The sequence below is a fragment of the Stenella coeruleoalba genome (assembly GCF_951394435.1).
Source record: "Stenella coeruleoalba genome assembly, chromosome: 1".
Taxonomy (NCBI): domain Eukaryota; kingdom Metazoa; phylum Chordata; class Mammalia; order Artiodactyla; family Delphinidae; genus Stenella; species Stenella coeruleoalba.
The window spans coordinates 146,806,091-146,824,975 of NC_137169.1; the positions used below are offsets into that span (position 1 = coordinate 146,806,091).

General features: G+C 35.6%; 1 protein-coding gene across 1 annotated transcript in view; it reads right to left on the bottom strand.

The window, feature by feature from the left end:
- The window catches only part of LIN9 (lin-9 DREAM MuvB core complex component), a gene marked incomplete at its 5' end in the record, with an annotated part of 110,433 nt that overhangs the window by 24,805 nt on the left and 66,743 nt on the right, over positions 1-18,885 (bottom strand). The window contains 3 exons of the mRNA XM_079942702.1: positions 12,614-12,694; positions 16,535-16,636; positions 17,484-17,603. Of these exons, the coding sequence (XP_079798828.1) occupies positions 12,614-12,694; positions 16,535-16,636; positions 17,484-17,603 (303 nt within the window). The remainder of the gene's footprint in view (positions 1-12,613; positions 12,695-16,534; positions 16,637-17,483; positions 17,604-18,885) is intronic.

Genomic DNA, 18,885 nt, shown 5'->3' on the forward strand with positions numbered 1-18,885 from the left:
ATATATGTCAATCCCAATCACCCAATTCATCACATCACCACCACCACCACCCCACTGCTTTCCCCCCTTGGTGTCCATACGCTTGTTCTCTACATCTGTGTCTCAATTTCTGCCCTGCAAACTGTTTCATCTATTTTTCTAGGTTCCACATATATGCATTAATATACGATATTTGTTTTTCTCTTTCTGACTTACTTCACTCTGTATGACAGTCTCTACATCCACCCACGTCTGAACAATGACCCAATTTCATTCCTTTTTATGGCTGAGTAATATTCCATTGTAAATACATACCACACCTTCTTTATCCATTCATCTGTCAATGGGCATTTAGGTTGCTTCCATGACCTGGCTATAGTAAATAGTGCTGCAATGAACATTGAGATGCATGTGTTCTTTTGAATTATGGTTTTCTCTGGGTATATGTCCAGTAGTGGGATTGCTGGATCATATGATAATTCTATTTTTAGTTCTTTAAGGAACCTCCATACTGTTCTCCATAGTGGCTGTATCAATTTACATTCTCACCAACAGTGCAAGAGGGTTCCCTTTTCTCCACACCCTCTCCAGCATTTGTTGTTTGTAGATTTTCTGATGATGCCCATTCTAACTGGTGTGAGGTGATACCTCATTGTAGTTTTGATTTGCATTTCTCTAATAATTAGTGATGTTGAGCAGCTTTTCGTGGGCTTCGTGGCCATCTGTATGTCTTCTTTGGAGAAATGTCTATTTAGGTCTTCTGCCCATTTTTGGATTGGGTTGTTTTTTTAATATTGAGATGCATGAGCTGTTTATATATTTTGGGGATTAATCCTTTGTCCGTTGATTCGTTTGCAAATATTTTCTCCCATTCTGAGGGTTGTCTTTTCGTCTTGTTTATGGTTTCCTTTGCTGTGACAAAACCGTTTAAGTTTCATTAGGTCCCATTTGTTTATTTTTGTTTTTATTTCCATTACTCTAGGAGGTGGATCAAAAAAGATCTTGCTGTGATTTATGTCAAAGAGTGCTCTTCCTATGTTTTCCTCTAAGAGTTTTATAGTGTCTGATCTTACATTTAGGTCTCTAATCAATTTTGAGTTTATTTTTGTGTATGGTGTTAGGGAGCATCCTAATTTCATTCTTTTACATGTAGCCATCCACTTTTCCCAGCACCACTTATTGAAGAGACTGTCTCTTCTCCACTGTAGTTCCTTGACTCCTTTCTCATAGATTAGTTGACCATAGCGGTGTGGGTTTATCTCTGGGCTTTCTATCTTGTTCCATTGATCTATATTTCTGTTTTTGTGCCAGTACCATGTTGTCTCGATTACTGTAGCTTTGTAGTATAGTCTGAAGCCAGGGAGTCTGATTCCTCCAGCTCCGTTTTTTCCCCTGAAGACTGCTTTGGCTATTTGGGGTATTCTGTGTCTCCATACAAATTTTAAGATTTTTTGTTGTAGTTCCGTAAAAAATGCCATTGGTAATTTGATAGGGATTGCATCAAATCTGTAGATTGCTTTGGGTAGTAGAGTCATTTTCACAATATTGATTCTTCCAATCCAAGAACATGGTATATCTCTCCATCTGTTGGTACCATTTTTAATTTCTTTCATCAGTTTCTTATAGCTTTCTGCATATAGGTCTTTTGTCTCCCTAGGTAGGTTTTTTCCTAGGTATTTTATACTTTTTGTTGCAGTGGTAAATGGGAGTGTTGCCTTAATTTCTCTTTCAGATTTTTCATCATTAGTGTATAGGAATGCAAGAGATTTCTGTGCATTAATTTTATATCCTGCAGCTTTACCAAATTCATTGATTAGCTCTAGTAGCTTTCTGGTGGCATTTTTAGGATTCTCTATGTATAGTATCATGTCATCTGCAAACAGTGATAGTTTTACTTCTTCTTTTCCAATTTGTATTCCTTTTATTTCTTTTTCTTCTCTGATTGCCGTGGCTGGGACTTCCAAAACTATGTTGAATAATAGTGGTGAGAGTGGACATCCTTGCCTTGTTCCTGATCTTAGAGGAAATGCTTTCAGTTTTTCACTACTGAGAATGATGTTTGCTGTGGGTTTGTCGTATATGGCCTTTATTATGTTGAGGTAGGTGCCCTCTATGCCCACTTTCTGGAGAGTTTTTAGCATAAATGGGTGTTGAATTTTGTCAAAAGCCTTTTCTGCATCTATTGAGATCATCATATGGTTTTTCTTCTTCAATTTGTTAATATGGTGCACATTGATTGATTTGCATATATTGAAGAATCCTTGCATCCCTGGGATAAATCCCACTTGATTGTGGTGTATCAACCTTTTAATGTGTTGTTTGATTCTGTTTGCTAGTATTTTGTTGAGGATTTTTGCATCTATATTCATCAGTGATATTGGTCTGTAATTTTCTTTTTTTGTAGTATCTTGGTCTGGTTTTGGTATCAGGGTGATGGTGGCCTCACAGAATGAGTTTGGGAGTGTTCCTTCCTCTGCAATTTTTTGGAAGAGTTTGAGAAGGATAGGTGTTAGCTCTTCTCTAAATGTTTGACAGAATTCACCTGTGAAGCCATCTGGTCCTGGACTTTTGTTTGTTGGAAGATTTTTAATCACAGTTTCCATTTCATTACTTGTAATTGGTCTGTTCATATTTTCTATTTCTTCCTGGTTCAGTCTTGGAAGGTTATACCTTTCTAAAAATTTGTCCATTTCTTCCAGGTTGCCCATTTTATTGGCATAGAGTTGCTTGCAGTAGTATCTTAGGATGCTTTGTATTTCTGCAGTGTCTGTTGTAACTTCTCCTTTTTCGTTTCTAATTTTATTGATTTGAGTCCTCTCCCTCTTTTTCTTGATGAGTCTGGCTAATGGTTTATCAATTTTGTTCATCTTCTCAAAGAACCAGCTTTTAGTTTTACTGATCTTTACTATTGTTTTCTTTGTTTCTGTTTCATTTATTTCTGCTCTGATGTTTATGATTTCTTTCCTTCTGCTAACTTTGGGTTTTGTTTGGTCTTCTTTCTCTAGTTCCTTTAGGTGTAAGGTTAGATTGTTTGAGATTTTTCTTGTTTCTTGAGGTAGGCTTGTATAGCTATAAATTTCCCTCTTAGAACTGCTTTTGCTGCATCCCATAGGCTTTGGATCATCGTGTTTTCATTGTCATTTGTCTCTAGGTATTCTTTGATTTCCTCTTTGATTTCTTCAGTGATCTCTTGGTTATTTAGTAACATATTGTTTATCCTCCATGTGTTTGTGTTTTTTACGTTTTTTCCCCTGTAATTGATTTCTAATCTCATAACGCTGTGGTCAGAAAAGATGCTTGATATGATTTCAATTTTCTTAAATTTACTGAGGCTTGATTTACGACCCAAGATGTGATCTATCCTGGAGAATGCTCCGTGCGCACTTGAGAAGAAAGTGTAATCTGCTGTCTTTGGATGGAATGTCCTATAAATATCAATTAAATCTATCTGGTCTATTGTGTCATTTAAAGCTTCTGTTTCCTTATTTATTTTCATTTTGGATGATCTGTCCATTGGTGTTAAGTGACGTGTTAAAGTCTCCCACTATTATTGTGTTACTGTCGATTTCCTCTTTTATAGCTGTTAGCAGCTGCCTTATGTATTGAGGTGCTCCTATGTTGTGTGCATATATATTTATGATTGTTATATCTTCTTCTTGGATTGATCCCTTGATCATTATGTAGTGTCCTTCCTTGTCTCTTGTAACATTCTTTATTTTAAAGTCTATTTTATCTGATATGAGTATAGCTACTCCAGTTTTCTTTTGATTTCCATTTGTATGGAATATCTTTTTCCATCCCCTCACTTTCAGTTTGTATGTGTGCCTAGGTCTGAAGTGGGTCTCTTGTACACAGCATATATATGGGTCTTGTTTTTGCATCCATTCAGCAAGCCTGTGTCTTTTGGTTGGAGCATTTAATCCATTCATGTTTGAGATAATTATACATATGTATGTTCCTATGACCATTTTCTTAATTGTTTTGGGTTTGTTTTTGTAGGTCCTTTTCTTCTCTTGTGTTTCCCACTTAGAGAAGTTCCTTTAGCATTTGTTGTAGACCTGGTTTGGTGGTGCTGAATCCTCTTAGCTTTTGCTTGTCTGTAAAGCTTTAGATTTCTCCATCGACTCTGAATGAGATCCTTGCATGGTAGAGTAATCTTGGTTGTAGGTTCTTCCTTTTCATTACTTTAAGTATATCATGCCACTCCCTTCTGGCTTGTAGAGTTTCTGCTGAGAAAGCAGCTGTTAACCTTATGGGTGTTCCCTTGTATGTTATTTGTCATTTTTCCCTTGCTGCTTTCCGTAATTTTTCTTTGTCTTTAACTTTTGCCAATTTGATTACTATGTGTCTCGGTGTGTTTCTCCTTGGGTTTATCCTGTATGGGACCCTCTGTGCTTCCCGGACTTTGGTGGCTATTTCCTTTCCCTTGTTAGGGAAGTTTTCGACTATAATCTCTTCAAGTATTTTCTCTGGTCCTTTCTCTCTCTCTTCTCCTTCTGGGACCCCTATAATGCAAATGTTGGTGCATTTAATGTTGTCCCAGAGGTCTCTTAGGCTGTCTTCATTTCTTTTCATTCTTTTTTCTTTATTCTGTTCTGCAGCAGTGAATTCCACCATTCTGTCTTCCAGGTCACTTATCCGTTCTTCTGCCTCAGTTATTCTGCTGTTGATTCCTTCTAGTGTAGTTTTCATTTCAGTTATTGTGTTGTTCATCTCTGTTTGTTTATTCTTTAATTCTTCCAGGTCTTCGTTAAACATTTCTTGCACCTTCTCTATCTCTGCCTCCATTCTTTTTCCGAGGTCCTGGATCCTCTTCACTGTCATTATTCTGAATTCTTTTTCTGGAAGGTTGCCTATCTCCACTTCACTGAGTTGTTTTTCTGGGGTTTTATCTTGTTCCTTCATCTGGTACATAGCCCTCTGCCTTTTCATCTTGTCTATCTTTCTGTGAATGTGGTTTTTGTTCCACAGGCTGCAGGACTGTAGTTCTTGCTTCTGCTCTCTGCCCTCTGGTGGATGAGGCTATCTAAGAGGCTTGTGCAAGTTTCCTGATGGGAGGGACTGGTGGAGGGTAGATCTGACTCCATGAATTTATCTTACAGATAGACACAAACAAATGCACAAAACTATACAGACAAGGACATTTACTGTAGCAGTATTTTAGTATAATCATGGAAATAACTTAAATATCAATTAATAGATTATTTAAATTATGGTATAATACAGAAATTTTAAGAGACTGAGATAAGTTAATATATAATGATATAATTTCATTTTTGTTAGAAAATAATTTTCAAAGCAACTCGGAAACAGACTCTGACCTGTCAGGGTGGCAATGGCCACTGAGCAGGGAGGAAGTTCTGCCTCGCACTCTGCGCAGGCTTTAGCTCCTCCAACAGCAGTCACACTTCCTATCAAGGTGACAGTGGCCAGTACACCCTCAGGAAAGATGTGGCTGTCATCCACATAAAATTTAGCCTTCAAACCAAAGACACTGGGCACATGCAGTCTACAAAGGGACACTCCCACATAAAAACACCCCTTCAAGACCACAATAGATAACTGTTTCACCCAAATTCACAGAGACAGAGAAAGTAAAATGAAAAGGCAAAGGAACTACTCTCAATTGAAAAAGCAAGAGAAAACCCCTGAAAAAAAATAATGAAACAGAGATAATCAGTCTATCAGACAATGAACTAAACAATTTGGTAATATGGGAATTCCCTGGCGGTCCAGTGGTTAGGACTTGGCGTTCTCACTGCCAGGGGCCCAGGTTCGATCCCTGGTAAGGGAACTAAGATCCTGTAAGAATGGGATCTTAGTTTGCGTGGTGTGGCCAAAAAAAAAAAAATTTGGTAACAAAAATGCTAACTGAATTAAGAGAAATGATCTATAAGCACAGATCATTTTAACAAGGAACTAGAAACTATAAATAAGACCCAATCAAAAATAGGTCATTCAATTCCTGAGATAAAAGCACTCTAGAAGCAATGAATAGCAGACTAAATGACAGAAGAACACATAAGAGATCTGGAAGACAGAATAATGGAAATCACCCAATCAGAACAGCAGACAGAAAGACAAATGAAAATAAACAAACCAAAAAACAAACAACAAAAAAAACAAAAGCAACATGTGAGATCTTTGGGATAATATAAAATGTGCCAACATTCACATTATGGGGTTTTCAGAAGGAGAAGATAGAGAGAAACTGTATTTAAAGAAATTACGGCTGGAAATTTCCCAAATCTAAAGAAGTAAACAGATATCCAGGTACAGGAAGCACATAGGGCCCCAAACGAGGTGAATCCAAACAGACCCACACCAAAACATGTCATAATTAAAATGGCAAAAGTTAAAGATAAATAGAAAATTCTAAAGGCAGCAAGAGAAAAACAGAGTCATATATAAGGGAATGTCTAAAAGCCTATCAACTGATTTCTCTGCAGAAATTCTGCAGGCCAGAAGGGAGTGGCATGATATATTCAAAGTCCTAACAGGGAAAAATCTGCAACCTAGGATACTCTACCCAGCAAGATTGTCATTTAGAATAGAAGGAGAGATAAAGAACTTCTCAGACAAGCAAAAACTAAAAGAATTCACCATTACTAAACCTAGCCTAAAAGAAATGTTGGAGGGTCTTCTCTAAATGGAAAAGAAGTTAACAGTCTATAGAAAAGGGGAAATCCCAATAGAAAAGGCAAATAGTAAGGATTGAAGATCACTTAAATAAGACAGTATCTAGATTAAAAAAAAAGAAATTATAAAAGCAACTATAACTACAATAAACAGTAAAGGGATAAGCATGAATGTAAAATATGACATCAAAAAACAACATATGAAGGGGAATTCCCTGGTGGTCCAGTGGTTAGGACTCAGTGCTCTCACTGCCAGGGCCCCAGGTTTGATCCCTGGTCAGGGTACTAAGATCCCACAACCCATGCAGTGTGTGTGTGTGGGGAAAAAAAAAAATATATATATATATATATGTATTTATATATTATATATATGATATATATTATATATATATATATGAAGGAGGGGAGTGAAAACTGTAGAAATTTTCAGAATGTGTTTGAACTTAAATGTTTATCAGTTTAAAGCAAGTAGACATAATTATAGGTCAACATATATGAACCCCATTGTAACTACAAATCAAAAACCTACAGTAGATACACAAAAACCAAAAAGAAAGGAACTCAAGCATACTAAAAAAGAAAATCATCAAACCAGTACAGGAGAAACAAAAAGAAGAAATGAATGAAGAACAACTACAAAAACAACTGGAAAACAAGGATTAAAATGGCAATGAGTACATACTTATCAATAATTACTTTAAATGCCAATGGACTAAACTCTCCAAAAGACAGCGTGGCTGACTGGATTAAAAAAACAAAACCCTTCAATAAACTGCCTAATAAACTCACTTCAGGGTAAAAGACACATACAGACTGAAAGTGAGTGGATAAAAAAATATTTCATGCAAACAAAAATGACAAGAAAGCAGGGGTAGCAATACTCATATCAGACAAAATAGACTTTCAAAGGTTATAACAAAAGGTAGCAAAGGGCATTATATAATGATAAAGGGATCAAAACAAGACAGGATATAACATTTGTGAACATACATGCACCTAATATAGGCACACCTAAATATATAAAGCAAATATTAACAGACATAAAGGGAGAAACTGACAAAAATATAATAACAGTAGGGGACTTTAACACCCCATTTACATCGATGGACAGATAATCCAGACAGAAAATCAACAGGCAAACAGTAGTCTTAACTGACACATTAGACCAGTTGGACTTAGTTGATAGCTACAGGAAATAACATCCAATAATAGCAGAATACATATACATTCTTTTCAAGGGCACATGGAACGTTCTCCAGGATAGATCACGTACTAGGTCACAAAACAAGTCTCAAGAAATGTAAGAGGATAGAAATTATATCAAGCATTTCTCCCAAGCACAACAGTATGAAACTATAAATGAACTACAGAAAGAAAATCAGGAAAGAACAAACACACTGAGACTAAACAATATGCTACTAAAAAAAAAAAGGGTCAATGATGAAATCAAAAGGGAAATTAGAAAATACCTCAGGACAAATGAAGATGAAAACACAGTTTTCCAAAATCTATGGGATACAGCAAAAATAGTTCTAAGAGAGAAGTTCATAGTGATACAGGCCTTCCTCAAGAATAAGAAAAATCTCAAATAAACAACCTAACATACCACCTAAAAGAATTAGAAAAACAAAGTCCAAAGTCAGCAGAAGGAAGGAAATAAAAAAGATCAGAGAGAATAAATAAAATAGAGACCAAAAAATCAACAGAGAAGATCAATGAAACCAAGACGTGGTTATTTATAAAGACAAATAAAATTGATAAACTTTAGCCAGGCTCTCACTAAGAAGAAAAGAGAGAGGACCCAAATAAACACAATACTACAGAGAAACAAACAAACAAAATGACAGAGAATACTATGAATAGTTATATGCCAACAAACTGGATAACCTAGATGACATAGACAAATTTCTAGAAAGATACAGCTTGCCAAGACTGAGTCAAGAAGAAACAGATAATTTGAAGACTAATCACTAGGAGTGAAATTGAATCTACAATTAAAATACTCCCAGCAAACAAAAGTCCAGGACCAGACAACCAAACATGTAAAGAAGAAATTATACCTATCCTTCTCAAACTATTCCAAAAATCTGAAGAGGGGGGAACGCTCCCAAATTCACTTTATGAGGCCCCACCATTACCCTGATACCAAAATCACACAAAGACTCTACAAAAAAGGAAAATTACAGGCCAATATCTTTGTTTAATAGAGATGCAAAAATCCTCAACAAAATATAAGCAAACCTAATCCAATGATGCATAAAATGGATCATACACCATGATCAAGTTGAATTTATCCCAGGGTCACAAGGATGGTTCAACATACGCAAATTAGCCAATGTGACATACCACTTAAACGAACAAAAAATGAAAATCACATGATTATCTCAACAGACGCAGAAAATGCATTTGAGAAATTCAACATCCATTCATGATAAAAATGTTCATCAAAGTGGGTATAGAGGGAACAAATCTCAACATATATGACAAACCCACAGCCAACATAATACTCAAAAGTGAAATGCTGAAAGCCTTCCCGCTAAATTCAGGAAATAGTACTGGAAGTCCTAGACACAGCAATCAAAAACAAAAAGAAATAAAAGGTACACAAATTGCAAGTGAAGAGCTAAAACTGTCATTATCTGCAGATGACATGATACTCTATAGAGAACCCTAAAGTCTAGGCCCAAAAACTATTAGAACTAATAGATGAATTCAGAAAGGCTGCAGGATACAAGACTAATATACAGAAATATGCTGCGGTTCTATATACTAATAATGAAATATCAGAAAGTAAAAAACAATCCTGTTTAAAATTGCACCAAAAACAAACAAACAAACTCTAGGAATAAACTTCACCAAGGAGGTGAAAGACCTACACTCTGAAAACTATAAAACATTGAGGAAGATGATTCGAAGAAATGGAAAAATATTCCGTGCTACTGGGTTGGAAGAATTAACATTATTAAAATGGACATATTAGCCAAATCAATCTACAGATTTAATGCAATCCCTATCAAAATACCCAGGACATTTTTCACAGAACTAGAACAAATTATCCTAAAATTTATATGAAGTCACAAAAGACCCTTAATTGCCAGAGCAATCCTGAGAAAAAGGAACAAAGCTGGATGTATAACCCTCCCAGATGTCACACTATACTAAACTATAGTAAGCAGAACTGCATGGTATTGGCACAAAAATAGACACATAGATCAATGGAACAGAATACAGTCCAGAAATAAACCCAAGCACCTGCGATAAATTAATCTACGACAAAAGAGGTAAGCCTATACAATGGAGAAAAGACAGAGTCTTCAACAAGTGGTGCTAGGAAAATGGACAGCCACATGTAAAACAGTAAGAGTAGAACATTCCCTTTCACACCATATACACAAAAAACAAAACAAAACAAACGCTCAAAACAGTTTAAATGTAAGCCCCAAAACCATAACACTCCTAGAAGAGAACAGAGGCAGAGCACTCTTTGACAGAAATTGTAGCAATATTTTCTTAGATCAGCCTCCTAAGGTGAAAGAAATAAGAGCAAAAATAAACAAATGGGGCCTAATTAAACTTAAAGATTTGCATAGCAAAAGAAACCACTGACAAAAGAAAAAGACGAACTATGGAATGGAAGAAAATATTGGCAAATGATGCGGCTGACAAGGGGTTCATATCCAAAATATATGAACAGCTCATACAACTCAGTATCAAAAAAAACCAAGCAAACAATTCAATCCAAAAGTGGGCATAGGATCTGAATAGACATTTTCCCAAAGAAGACATGCAGTTGGCTAACAGGCACGTGAAAAGATGCTCAACATCACTAATTATTACAGAAATGCAAATCAAAACCACAATGAGGTATCACATCACACCGGTCAGAATAGTTATCATCAAAAAGTCTACAAAAGACAAATGTTAGAGAGGATGTGGAGAAAAGGGAACCCTCATACACTGTTGGTGGGCATGTAAATTGGTGGGCATGTAAATACTCCACAAATGGAGTATTAGTTGGTCATAAAAAACAATGAAAAAAAGCCATTTGCAGAAACATGGATGGACCTAGAGAATGTTATGCTTAGCGCAATAAGTCAGACAGAGGAAGACAAATACTGTATAATATCACTTACATGTGGAATCTAAAATGCAATACAAATGAATGTGTATGCAAAACAGAAATAGACTCACAGATATAGAAAACAAACTAGGGGTTACCAAAGGGGAGAGGAAAGCAGGAAGGGATAAATTAGGGACATGGGATTAACAGATACAAATTATCATATAAAAAGTAGATAAGCAACAAGAATACACTGTATAGCACTGGGAATTATGCCCAGTATCTTGTAATAACCTATAACGGAATACAATCTGACAAAAATACTAAATCAATATGCTGTATACCTGAAACTAAGACAAAACTGTAAATCAACTGTACTTCAAAAAACAAAACATATGAAAGTATATGCACAGAAGAAGAAATCCATATGCTAAGCATAAAAACATATTTATATCATATATTAAACTAAATAGTTTTACAGTATTTCAATTTTTATAATGGTAATTATTTCTAATCATAAATAAATTATACAGCCTATCAAGCCAGTTAGATTTCTACAGAGATCCCACATACCAAGAAGTCAAACCAACATCAAAACAGGCCTTTTTTAAAAAGTACGTAACGCTAACTAGGCTAAGGCAAGTCCAGTACTTTAAGGTGTGAAACCTAGATACAGGGAAAAGTCCTAGCTAGTGATATGAAAGTTAAATAATTTGATTATGCATCAAGGTGGAAGATATGACAAAATGTTCAGAGGAAATGTAGTGGGGGAGCATTGAAAAGGCATAGAATAAAGGGTAGAAGTAGAACTGATGGAAACCAAGATAAGAATTAGAGTCCAGTAGGAAAGAAGCAAACACATAATATTTTTACATTTAGGATATATAATGGCAATATGTTACGGCTATTTTTTTTCAATCTTTGATAGCCTGTGTATCTGACAATACTAATTTTATATCATGCCTAAATGAGTTAAACTGGAACTAAGAAGCCTGTTCTGGTACCTGTACTACTAAATAGCAGCACAATCTTAGTCCAAAATCCCTTGATATCTTTGGTCTTCAGTTTTCAATTCCATAAAAATGATGGGTTCAAATTAGATAATTCAAAGTCATGTTCAGATTAAAAAATTCCATAATCCTAAAAGGATTGTTCCTCATTCAGTTAGGTAACTACTTGTCCAGCTATTTACCCACACCTACCCCTCACACCATTCCATACAAGAGATGACTAATGTAACGACAACTCCCTATTCCTGCATTCATGAGACATTGGTAATTAGCTACAGCCCTTGGCCCCCAAGCCCAATCACTGAGCACTCTCTTACTTTCATACATCCTTGCAACCATTTTCAATCAATTGGAGATGGTACTTGAGATAAAATCTATTCACCATCCTATAAATCCACAAGCAAGTTATGACTTTCAATACAATTAAAAAACTTCCTTAGTATTTCCTACATTTTAAGAAACTCTGATAATTCTCTCCTATGCATAAAATTGATTCATATTTTTGTACTCATTAGATTAATAAAATAGGATATAAGCTTCATCAAGATAACCTGAAGATACCAGCCTATGTATTTCCTGATTTATTTATTCTGAATCACTTTTAATAACCTCTGCTAATATGACTTCCTTAGTCAGAGGCACCAATGCTAGGAATTCTACACTCACGCAAACTGTCAAAGAACCTAATATATATCCATTAATCCTATTCAATGGCATAAGGAGGTCTGGGGTAATGAACTGTATTGCATTGCTAATTTACTTAGCGTATGTTCAGTATAACAAGAGATAGCGAGAGCAAATCAGGATTTTAAAATAACATTTATCTCAAGGTTTTCTTCCACTAAATATTTTAAAATCTTTAGATATAGAAGCTGCCCACCATTTTAAAATGAGACAAACAAACAAAGAAAAAAAAATATCCTTACCAGTTTTTCTGCTTCTGTGTTCATTTCCCTTAATTTCTTGATATGTTCCTTTTTAATCATGAGAATTTTTGATAATCTGGTCTACAGACAATGAAGAAGAGATGTTTTGGAATAAACACAGGCACTTAAGTATATCATGTAGATGTCAAATTTCTAAGTTTTCACCAAGATATTTTAGCAGATTTTAGTGTTTCAATATAAATATAGCACAGACACTATTTTATAAGTCAGACTGGCTGAGAAGAAGATATTTTAAAATCCACTGTAACCAGGATATGTCAAAACGATTAAGGAGTCAATCTGAATAAGCTTTCACTGGTCCAATATGGAACAAGGTGTGGACCAATCATAATAATAATTACAGTTAACTGAAGTACAAATACATTAAAATCCATGAGTTCAGACTGATACTTAAACAAAATTAACCATTGTTGGAGAATACTAGTGACCATACTCATAAACTGGAAAACAAAGACAAAGAGTCAAGCATTTATCCTGCCTATACTGTACAAACTATATGCCATTAGGTAACCAAATAATAGATTATGGGAAGTTTTTCCTTATAGAACTATTTCAGCTACTAAACAAAGAACAAGAATAGCACCATTTTGCAATCCTAATGAATGAATTGACCTACGCAGTGATAATTAGTACCAGCCAACATTATATAAAAAAAGAGATAAACTAATATGGGTATCCTATTAGAACACAAAACCACACATAAAAGTAGTCACATAAAAACAAGTACACCAATCAAATAAAAAACCCAAATCAAATCAAACCTTTATATTCAATGAGCAATTTACATGAAATATAAAAGACAAAAGAATATGTTGGATGTTATCACAAGGATTCAGTCAGCAAAATCCAGACTGTGGGAGACTCTATGGACAAATAATCTAGTTTCTTCAACAAATAAGTTAATGGGGAAAAAGTACAGTCAACATTTAAGAGACAACTGGAATGCTGACTGGATATGTGACGATATTAAGACTTTTTTGTTAACTTTTTAGATGTAATAATGATAATATAGTTATGTCTCTTAAAAAAAAAGGGCCCTTACCACTTAAAGGTATATAACGAAATATTTACAGATAAATGATATGACGTCTGATTTCTCAAAACAGAGAATGTGGGTGAGAGTATAGCTGAAACTGAACTGGCCAGGAGTTGTTGATAACTGTTATAGCTAGATAATGGGTACCTAGAGATGCATTATACAACTGTCTGCTTTTTTCTTTTCTAATTAATTAATTAATTAATTATATTTATTTCTGTGTTGGGTCTTTGTTGTTACACACGGGATTTCTCTAGCTGTGGCGAGTGAGGGTTGCTCTTCGTTGCGGTGCACAGGCTTCTCATTGCGGTGGCTTCTCTAGTTGTGGAGCACGGGCTCTAGGTGCACGGGCTTCAGTAGTTGTGGCACGTGGGCTCAGCAGATGTGGCTCACGGGCTCTAGAGCACAGGCTCAGTAGTTGTGGTGCACAGGCTTAGCTGCTCTGTGGCATGTGGGATCTTCCTGGACCAGGGCTTGAGCCCGTGAACCCTGCATTGACAGGTGGATTCTTAACCACTGTGCCACCAGGGAAGTCCCCTGTCTGATTTTATATGCATTAAACTTTTGATAATTAAAAAAAATCTAAAAACTTGACCTAAGTTGATATAGGCAGAGGGAGAGCCTGGTGAGATATGTTACATACTTATTCACACAGACCCTCATTAGTATCTCCAGAGCTCTGGACTGGTGCCCTGTCTCTAGTTGCTGGGGTTTTATGGAAATTTGTATGATTCTTCAGAGTTAGAAGCAATAAAAGATGGGATGAAGGCAACAGTCTCTCTCCCATTTTCAGTTCTGTGTTTCTTCTTTTTTTAAAAATTAATTAATTAATTAATTTTTGGCTGCCTTGGGTCTTCGTTGCTGTGCGCAGGCTTTCTCTAGTTGTGGTGAGCGGGCTACTCATTGTTGCAGTGTGTGGGCTTCTCATTGTGGTAGCTTCTCTTTGTTGTGGAGCTCAGGCTCTAGGTGCTCAGGCTTCAGTAATTGTGGCTCACGGGCTCAGTAGTTGTGGCTCACGGGCTCTAGACCACAGGCTCAGTAGTTGTGGCACAAGGGCTTAGCTGCTCCGCGGCATGTGGGATATTCCCGGATCACGGCTCGAACCCGTGTCCCCTGCATTGGCAGGCGGACTCTTAACCACTGCGCCACCAGGGAAGTCCCTTCTTGCTTGTTTTTGATAGAAAATCACGCTGTTTCCTTTTCATTCTTTTCAAAACTGAGTCCTCTCTAAGAAGTGGATCAGTCTTTTAGATTCCTCAAAATCCCTAACCCCAGGAAAGAAAATGTTTCCTCACTAAGAAAATTCATTGTAAACTATGAATTATAAAACTTGCAAAAAAATGATGATGTTTATTTTGTTATAAGAAAGAAAACAGTAATAGAAAAAGACGAAAACAGTAATAGAAAATGACAAAAACGTATCTCACAGATTAACAAGAGCAAATCTGAGTTTCATAAAACTTTACATATTACAAAAGACAAGTACATAAAAGGACTTTTATTTTTATCAGCTAGATAGCTTAAAAAATGAAAGCAGTGTTTTAACTAGGCTTTTACACATAGATTTTGAAGTTAAAATTAAGCACTGCAATCAAACATCTAAGCATCAATAAAAACATCAATACTTTAGAAGTAGCGTACTAGTATTTAGCCTCTGACTCCCTCTGCTGGTGTATCGATGGATCTCTCTCTCTCTCTCTCTCTCTCTCTCTCTCTCTCTCTCTCTCTCTCTCTTCCCCCAGCCCCTCTCTCCCACTCCCTGACCCCCTGGTTCTTCCCCCCATCTCCCCCTACACACACTTGCCCATATATGACATATTAGTTCTGTTTATACTTCCACTATTTAAAAGAAAGAATTTCTTTACAACAGAAGTGTCCTATGTGTGAAAATGATAAGCCTTGGCTCTTTTCATATTTTTAACTTTTCATATAAAAGTATCTTATCTACCTTTGGAAGTTAAAAGGTGTAATTCTGTATTCCAAGGATAATTAACAACATACAAGTAAGGAATAAAAAATGCTATACACATACACACAAATGACAAGACTTTTCCTCAAAATAACATTAATTGTAAAAGGTAACACTGTGAAGATTTTAATGGATTACGCTATAAACGTTTTTATTTATAAAGACTCTATCCCAAGCCAAGTAGTTTTTCTTTTCAAACAAAAAGAAAAGAAACAAATCAAACATTATTAGACTATGATTCAAACTAAATAAAAGAAAATAAAAAGAAAATAAAACATTAAATTACTGATAAAAAACCAAACTAAATAATTTATTTAATCTAATTTTCAAAACAACAGCACATTATATTCTTAAGAGTCAGGCTATTCAAGAAAATTGTTCTATATAATAATTCTATACTTGTTTCGATTTAGCCTTAGATTTCTTTGTGCCTAATCAATAAGTACTTAGCAAATAAAAAGCTATTCCTAGTCTCAGAAAAGAAAGAAAGTTCCTCCTAACCAGAGAGCTGGCCAACACATCACAATTGCTGAGGTGACTGGTAATGGCAGGATGCACTGAGATTACTAAATAAAAACCTTTATACTTATACAATTTATGAACAGTTAACCATTCAGTTTCACAGAGCATATACTAGAAGGTTAGAGTCCTTAACACAGAAAAATAATAAGAACCAAACCCAAGAAAAGCCCAACAAAAATAGATCTGTAAGTCTTTTTTTGCTATTATAACTTATTTTCAAGCTTGTTGGAAAAATAACAGAGTTCTTAAAACTAACACAATGATTTTTAAAAGTATAAAAATATTTGGTCCTAGAAAAATTTTCAACTTTAATAACACAAAAGTCATTGAGTTTTTTTTAACAAATAAACAAAATATTCAGAGCAATTCTTACCACTTGGATAAGGAACTCTACTGGAAAACCACCTAACGTTTCTGTGTCAGAGCCAGAAATTTTACTTCTCCAAGGTGACTGTCCTAATAAGGGGTCATTATCCTGTGGGAATAAAAGGGAATTATTTAACCATTGACTTTTCAAAAGGAAGTATCTATTTTTTAACTAATTAATTAATTAATTTATTTTTGGCTGTGTTGGGTCTTCGTTGCTGCGTGCAGGCCTTCTCTAGTTGCGGCGAGCGGGGGTTGCTCTTCGTTGTGGTGTGCAGGCTTCTCATTGTGGTGGCTTCTCTTGCTGCGGAGCACAGGCCCTAGGTGCACGGGCTTCAGTAGTTGTGGCACGTGCGCTCAGTAGTTGTGGCTTGCCAGCTCTAGAGCGCAGGCTCAGTAGTTGTGATGCACGGGCTTAGGTGCTCCGTGGCGTGTGGGATCTTCCCGGACCAGGGAATGAACCTGCGTCCCCTGCATTGGCAGGTGGATTCTTAACCACTGTGCCACCAGGGAGGTCCCAGAGTATCCTTTTTTTTAAAAAATTTATTTTATTGAAGTATAGTTGATTTACAATGTTGTGCTAATTTCTGCTGTACAGCAAAGTGATTCAGTTATGCATATATATACTTTTTTTTCATATTCTTTTCCATTACGGTTTATCACAGGATATTGAATATAGTTCTCTGTGCTATACAGTAGGAAGGAAGTATCTTATTCTTAAATAAAGAACAAATTCTATTATAATTACTACTCTATTAAAAATTCTACAAAAAGGAAAATATTTCCAGAGTTGAAGCAACTATTTACTTTATTAACTTTTTATTTAATATCTGATATCTCAAAATAATGTGGGCACCTCCTGAAGTTATTGTAATAGATGTGTATTTCATAAGAACATAGTTTACATTCATAATAATCATTTAAACTACTGGTGACATCTAAAAAATATTACTTACCGTAATTGGTGACTGGAGAGGAGGAGTATAATGTAACCGTGGTGGAGTCATAAAAAATCGAGAAGGTCGCTGTTTTTGTCCAAAGGCAGCAATAGGCATCGTCTCATGAGGCTCATTACTCTTTGGGAAAAGAAAATAGTCCCCAAAACTTGAAGAACTTTACCAATCATTTTAGCTTTATAACAGTTCTATTTTATCATAAAATATATTAACCTACAAAGATCAAAGGGCTAGAACTTAAGTCAGAGTATGGATACTACTCTGTTACTAAGAGGTTGAATTCATAAAACAGAAGAAAGTGATCTATTGAAAGAAAGGAAAGTGATCTATGGCCACCCTTGGTTGTCTCTGTGTTAAAGACTATCTGAATATTACCCACTGTAATTAAAGGCAATTCTTATCTGGCCAGGAAGAAATGTTTGGGTGATCTCATAAAGGAAATTACATTAATGAAACAGAAAAGTAATTTTTCTTTTTTGAAATGGGAGGTTTAAAGATTTCCTCCTTTAATGAAAAAAACTAAACTGGTATACCTTGCTCTACATTTAGTCCAAATTTCCTTTCTCTCCTACTCCTCTCTAAAAGTACATTTGATAAGGAAACCCTTACAATAAGCAGAGAGTCACAGTTTTTTAAAAAGTATAGATCAGAAAAAAAAGATTCTTCTATTTTTGCACTAAGGAGATAAAGTAATTTTGATTTTTAATTGTAAGTTCACAACCCTTAAAAATCAAGTTTATAACAAAGAAATGGAAAAAGGGGAGGCTAAATGTGAACAATTTAATTTCCATAATGCTTAGAGGCAAACAGTTTTGTTATAAAAAGTTCATTACTCATTAAAAAAACTATTAGAGTTATATTTATCCTTTATATTTTAACTTATTAGAAAGGTATATAATTTCCATGACATTGCTAAATCAAGCATGATCATGAAATAATGGTCCAGTAGTTTAATGGACTATATCAGAAGTTCAAACGATGTGGATTCCAGTCTCAATAGGGCAAGAATCCAGCTTGAAAGCCTTGAATAAATTACCTAACATACTTATGTCTCAATTTCATCATGCAAAAAGTGGGGGTAATTAACAACCACCCTGCATACTCTGAGGATAAAACAGGAACATATAAAAATATATGTTTTAGGGGCTTCCCTGGTGGCGCAGTGGTTGAGAGTCTGCCTGCCGATGCAGGGGACACGGGTTCGTGCCCCGGTCCGGGAGGATCCCACATGCTGCGGAGCGGCTGGGCCCGTGAGCCATGGCCGCTGAGCCTGCATGTCTGGAGCCTGTGCTCCGCGGCGGGAGAGGCCACAACAGTGAGAGGCCCGTGTACCGCAAAAAAAAAAAAAAAAAAATATATATATATATATATATATATATATTTTTTTTTTTTTGAAGTGCAA